The 6,439-nt window shown below is 47.3% G+C and overlaps 2 protein-coding genes across 2 annotated transcripts in view; one reads left to right on the plus strand and one right to left on the minus strand.

The window, feature by feature from the left end:
• Positions 1-2,251: 2,251 nt before the first annotated feature.
• EXOC8 (exocyst complex component 8) lies at positions 2,252-5,560 on the minus strand. Its single transcript, XM_077751668.1, has one exon. It carries the CDS (start codon positions 5,463-5,465, stop codon positions 3,315-3,317), a length of 2,151 nt encoding a protein of 716 aa, XP_077607794.1. The 5' UTR covers positions 5,466-5,560; the 3' UTR covers positions 2,252-3,314.
• A 168-nt stretch (positions 5,561-5,728) lies between these two features.
• The window catches only part of SPRTN (SprT-like N-terminal domain), a 14,171-nt gene continuing 13,460 nt past the window's right edge, over positions 5,729-6,439 (plus strand). Inside the window, exons 1-2 of the mRNA XM_077751669.1 lie at positions 5,729-5,790; positions 5,889-6,320. Of these exons, the coding sequence (XP_077607795.1) occupies positions 6,100-6,320 (221 nt within the window). The 5' untranslated portion in view covers positions 5,729-5,790; positions 5,889-6,099. The remainder of the gene's footprint in view (positions 5,791-5,888; positions 6,321-6,439) is intronic.

Here is a 6,439-nt window from a genome sequence, read left to right on the forward strand (position 1 = left end):
CTGTATTCAGTTATTTAATTGATGTAATTGGCAACACACTGTTGTATATTTCATTTACTCTCTAACCTATTTTTTATTCTCTATTTTTTCCAAGTCTCAAACATTTCAGAGAAAGCATGCTCAAATTCCTTTTGTCCTCCCCACCCCACATTATAGTCAGCGTGAGGCACAGCATTCAATAAATATTTTTTTTCTCAACAAATGTTTTCAAATCAATCATATGTGAAAGTTTCCTCAGGATCTATATATATTAAAAAACACAAACCCTTGTTATTTATCTTTCTAGTTCCTAGGTCATATGGCTGACATTATATTTCATTTAGGGATGTGTAGAGGGCATAAAACCTACTTTTTTGAGCCAACTCACATTTTGTATACCTGAAATTGCCCATTCAAGAGAGTCCCCCCCAAAACAGAGCTGATTTAATCACAATTCTGATAGTGAGCAGAACACGTATTTAAATTAGCTAACAGCTTCCTACCTATCATCCCCATATGCAAAAATAAACTACAAAAAAACCCAACCTGGACTCATAAAACAGTATTTCAGTAACAAGAACATAAGAATATTGAATCATAATTAAAGAAGAGGGATAGAACATCGTGATACCAATTTTATCCAGTGTAAGAAAAAATTTAAGCTTTATTTTGATAAAACATTTCAGATTCCCTCATATCACAGTATATCAATATGCAAAATGTACATGTACTGATTTTATCCTACATGCCAAGCCCCAGATTCCCAATCCTAGGTGAGCAAGTTGCAGAATACAAGTCCTGATAAGTTAACTATAGGTGGTATTTTAAAGAAAAATAAGTGAGCATTCAGCACTTTAAATGAAATGAGGCTTTAATCAAAAAGAGACTTAATTCCACAGGGTGTCTTTTTTGCAACAGCAATTAATTCAATCAAGTCTGTGATTCCAAGCTCAGCAACAGGGTAATGTTTGAAACAAACGAGAAAAGGCAATAAATGTGTAAGTGGTATATTACAGTATGCACTATATTTTTGGACAATCTCATTCAATTTTTAGCACTTGGGAGTCTCACGAAACAAGAATTAGAGAAGAGCTCTGATTCCACTTAGGGGAATGCAATGTAATCCACTTAGGGGAATGCAATGTAATCTCTCTATCTTGGCACAAAGGTACATTGTAACACTGACGATCTTTGATCAACTTCCCACAGTAACTGAATCTACCAACAGCTACAACTTTGATCAAGGAAAATACAGATTTTACCAGAAGACAGTTCTGTACTTCCAGTTTGAAAAAGCAAACAGTTCTATGAAGACGCAATCATTTTAAATATCTGAGTATATACATTTCAGTTTGTACAACCTCATGCCTTAAGTTTTGACTTCAGAAGTATCATTTCATGGACCCAACATCAAATATTTACAAGCTAAGTGTTTCACACACTATAATTTTAGAAACTGTAAGTTGCACAGAGGAATCAAATTCATGTTTCCAGTGATCTTAAAAAAGACCATTTATAACTGTTTTTGCTCAGCTGAGATATCCAGTTATGCTCATTATCTACAAAATCCTAAATGTATGTGAAAAATTAAAGAAAATCTGTAACTCTGATAATTTTCTACCTGTAAAAGGCATTGCTAAAAATAAATAAAAGGGCTCCTCTGGCTATGAGTAATGGAGTCAGGGAGCTTCACAAACCTAAGCCACTCTGGGAAGCTATTTTAGGTTTTACATAATTTCCAGTCTTAATACCACTATTTTAATTCAGGAAAAAGATACGACCTTTTGAAGCCCTTGGCATCAGAAATGGCACTTCGGGACAAGAATCACAACGGGAAGCTAGCGGAAAAATGGACCTCAGCGCAATTTCTCTCCAAGGAGGAGAAGTCTTACATGCTCAAGGTACGATAAAAACAGTAGCTCAGAAACCCTGGGAAGCTCAAATTTCTTGGGCTAGTTTTGTTTTACTAAGCAATCTGAAGTAAACATTATGTTCACTTTTAAGAATAAAGGAAAATAGAAAATAAAATATGAAATATGCAGTTGGAGTCACCGAAAGTTCTTTTCCTCCCTTTGCTCTGGGCGCACAGCCTCCCCTTTTTGTTTTCTACTTTGTTACAAAAAAACCAAAAGCTAATCTCTGCTCAAAGCAGTCACACTTGAGAATACTATAGGGTGTGCATAGGATCTTTTCTCTCTTCCCATCCACCCAGACCGGAAATCTACATAAATATTTCCATGTAAACTTTTCTTCCCTTTGCATGAANGGAGGCAGCTGGTGGCTGCCAGGTTCCTCAGTCTGTCCTGCTTTTTAAATCATTTTTATTTATTTTTTTTTAATATGATAAAGACAAAAGCTCCAACTAGAAGTTCACACAGTTCAGGAACATGTTGAAAATGTGTTTTTACCATAGTCCTTAAGATCCAAGTAAATGCTCCCAATCAAGTATTATAAAGCTGCTAATTAGCAGCTAAAAATAATTGGCCATTCAAATGACGTTGGAAATGTTTGCTGAACTGTTTTTATGAAAGCTTCCTCCTGCGTTCTAGAAGGATCTAAGTATTGGGAGTCCACAAACTAGTCACTTTCAAGGAGTTCTTTTGACCAAAATTTACCGTAAAATCAATTTTCTTTCTTTTCCCAAAACTGTTTAATCACATTTTAAGGTGGGGAAGTATATGAGCCAGAATGTTTCTTTTAAGAAACCTAAAATTTGGGGAGCCTGGGTGGCTTAGTCAGTTAGTTGTCTGACTTCGGCTCAGGTCATATTCTCACAGTCCGTGGGTTCGAGTCCCTCAGCGGGCTCTGTGCTGACAGCTAGCTCAGAACCTGGAGCCTGTTTCAGATTCTGTGTCTCCCTCTCTCTCTGCCCCTCCCCAGCTTGTACTCTGTCTCTCCCTGGCTCAAAAATAAATAAACGTTAAAAAATTTTTCTTAAAAAGAAACCTGAAATTTTAGTCAATGGGGAAACTTCACAACATACTTAAACCCTATGTATTTTAGATAGGATTTCTCTGTGCTGCATAATACATACTGTCAGGAAGTGTGTTTTGGCTCAAAGGATACACTGAAACGCAGTGTGACCACATATTCACAGAGCGTAAGCATAATTTAAAAGGAAAGCATATATTTTAACAATTCCCACCTTTTGTGATTTGGGCTTAACTGTAACCTTCTTTGCTTTTTCCTTTTGATTCTGTGTTTCTATTTGAGAGGGCATCTTTTATTTTTAAGCTGTGTTTGAAACTATAAAGAACATGCTAATGCAACTTAATACATAAATATAAATAATATATCAGCAACATATATGTATACATATACCCAAGACCCGAGCATCAGACCACTGATGTTGTACTTTCGGGGTTCACACGGATAAGTCTAGACGCGTTCCTCAGGTCCTGGAGCTGCTTGGCGGGTTTCCCCACACCTTCCTCAAACCTCTTCTCGACCACAGGGAGGACGGTCTCATATAGAAAGGATGCGTTCTGTCTGATAAAAGCCTTTTTCTCTGGATCCTGCTCACACCGGAGGCTATAATCCACATGCTGCACGGCGACCAAAATGATCTCCACCAGGCTCTCCAACAGCACCATGTGCAGCTCTGGGAAATACAGCTTCAGTGCCTCTTCCAAGAAGCCCATGGTCTGCTTGGTAAAGGCAACCACCGTGTAGCTCAGGTTCACCCAGCAGTCGTCCCCAGTGTACTGCTCAAAGTTTCTGACTCCACAACTCTTCATCTCCTCTTTGAGCTTGCCCAGGGCCTCGGGGGTCATCAAGTTCATCCTCCTCCACATCTCCTCAGAGTTACGATGCTTAGTGGCTTCGATGATAATTTCTTTGTAACTGTGCAAGGCCCCTTGGATGTCTTTCACCAGAAGGGCATGGATGATGAAGGTGAGGTCTAGTCCAATGTCACCCAGTTGCTGACAGTGCTCCTTTGCCACTTTGACACACTCGGCCGCTGTAGAGAGGCTCTCCTTGCTATCAAACACCTGCTTGCTGAAAGCATCCACAAACATGCCCATGGCTGATCTCGCCCACACCACAAAGGCAGAGTAGCAGCCACTGTCGGTGCCTGCAAAATCCGTCTCGAACTCCCTCGCCGTCTCGAGAAGGCTCGTAAAGAAGACATGGCATAGCTTATGAATGTAGAGTAGAGTGGCACCTTCGATGCGAAGCTGGCGGATTGCAGTATGCACAGCGGCTGCCCGGTTTCTCAAAAACAGCTCACAAGCCTTGGTGCACTGGCCCAGCCGGATTAGCTGAGAGACTGCCCTTCGAGTAGCCTTGGGACCACCTCGCAGGGAACGATCCGGGGAGAGTTCAAAAACTAGCACCTCTGTAAGCTGTCGGACGCGCTCATCCACTTTGGCCCTTAGTTCTTTTACAGGAGGTGGGCTGGGCTTATCTTCCAGGTAATGGTTCAACTTGTCCAGCAGGTCAACGGCCCCTTCGAAGTCCCTCTGGGCGATACAGACATCCAGGTCTTCAGGCAACTCCTGGATCCACTCCATGGAGAGGTCCACCTTCTCTTCCTCTACCTCAGGGACGGCTGGCTCCTCTTCTTCTTCATCCTCAAATGGGTTACCTGCCTTGGAAGGCACCTGGGGCGGTCCTCGGGGGGCCGCTGCCTCCTCCTGTTCCCTTCGTCGTTTTTCACTGAGGGCCCTCTTGGTTTCCTCCAGCACTTCCAGCCACTCTCGTTTGATTTTTGCATTTTCCGCCTGAAAAATACGGCTCTCGGGAAACATGAGCAGCTTGAACATGTCTTTCATGGGTGGGTTGTCCTTGACATTGACCACGGCCAAACCATCCAGGGGATAGAGGGCGTTGTAGCGATACATCCCCCGCCTCTGAGGCAGCCAGGTGGCCACCAGCAAACAGTCGTTCATGAGAAAGCCGTGCACCCGCTGCAGTTGGGCCATGTGGTCCGCCTCGTATTCCACCAGGTCCCCGTTGTACACCAGGTACTGCCCCGGCGTCTCCAGCAGGTGCCTGCAGCCTTCCACCTTCTCAAGCAGAGTGGTAAGAGTGCGCTGCTTCCCCTCCTCGCCCGGACCCGCACTGTCGCGGGAGGCGCCCCCGGGGGTGGGAAAAAAGCCAGCCTGGCCCCGCAGGTGGTCTCGGCCCCCCGCGCCACCTCCTCCTTCCTCTCCTCCAGAGGCCGCGGCGGCCCCAGGGGCGGCGGCCGCCGGGAGGCGGGGNTGCTCCGTCAGCAGATGGCTGAGCTGATACATCTCGCTCTCCAGGTAGGAGATCTCGCGGGCAGTCTCTATGAACTGCCGGTAGTTCTGGTAGACGTTGCGCTTCAGGTTCTGCGCCGTCTCCTCCGCCAGCGCCTGGATTCGCTGCCGGTGCTCCTGCAGGTCCCGGTCCCCGTCCGACTGCTGCGAGAGCTGCTTCACGTACAGCCGGGCCTCAAAGCCCCCCGACTCCAGCTGCCGCCGCAGACGGCTCGCCCCACTGTCCGACATCGCCATCGCCATTTCCGTCCGGGTCCCACGCAGTCGCTGTCACTACCCCCTCCGCGGGTGCCGCCGCGGTCGAGACCCACCCAAGCCCCGCTGAGCTCCAGGGCAGAGGAAGCAGGATGGAAGGGAAACGAGTACGCCTGCGCGCGGGGCTGAGTTTCACACCGCGCCTGCGCAGGGGCCGAGCGCAGACAACGCGCTTGCGCAGGAAGGCCAGCGACTAGGGCTCATGCGCCGTAGGCACTATTGCGGAAGAGTGGAGAGCGAGGCAGCGAGTCGTGGATACTGCGCATGATCTGAATGGGGTGTTGCTGTTTGAAGTTAGCGGCGAAGCGTAAAGGTAGTAAACGGTTTCTTGAAACCTTCCTTCAGACCAAGGCCTGGGAACGCACGTTTTGAGCCCACTAAGAGGTGTCATACTGCGTTCTCTTCTTTAAGCCGCAGAATCGTGGCTTCGGCGTTTGGGGCAAACTCAGCTCTCGTTCTCGGGCCAGTTATTCCTGAATTCTCGCGAGATCGGCGGGCTGACCTGAGAGCCGGTAACTCCTAGGAGCCGCACCGGGCGCCCGGAGCTTCAGAGACTTGGCGTCGCGGCCTCGCCCGGGAGACCGTTTGGCGACGACTAACGTCGCCTGGGATCCCGGCAGACATGGATGAGGATCTGGTATTGGCACTACGGCTTCAGGAGGAGTGGAACTTGCAGGCGTCGGAGCGCGAACGGGCCCAGGCGCCCCTGTCGCTGGTGGACGCGTCCTGGGAGTTGGTGGACCCAACCCCGGATTTGCAGGCCCTGTTTGTGCAGTTCAACGATCGGTTCTTCTGGGGCCAGCTGGAGGCTGTCGAGGTGAAGTGGAGCATGCGAATGACCCTGTGAGTCTCGAGCCCCGCTGGGGAAAGCGCTTCTGCAGCCGCCGGCCGTGGACTTCTCTCCTTTCTCCGACCCCAGTGGTCCCAGGGGATGTGAAATGCGGGGGTGGGGCAGGGGGGGG

This window comes from Crocuta crocuta, unplaced genomic scaffold (assembly GCF_008692635.1).
Source record: "Crocuta crocuta isolate KB4526 unplaced genomic scaffold, BGI_CrCroc_1.0 scaffold59, whole genome shotgun sequence".
Taxonomy (NCBI): domain Eukaryota; kingdom Metazoa; phylum Chordata; class Mammalia; order Carnivora; family Hyaenidae; genus Crocuta; species Crocuta crocuta.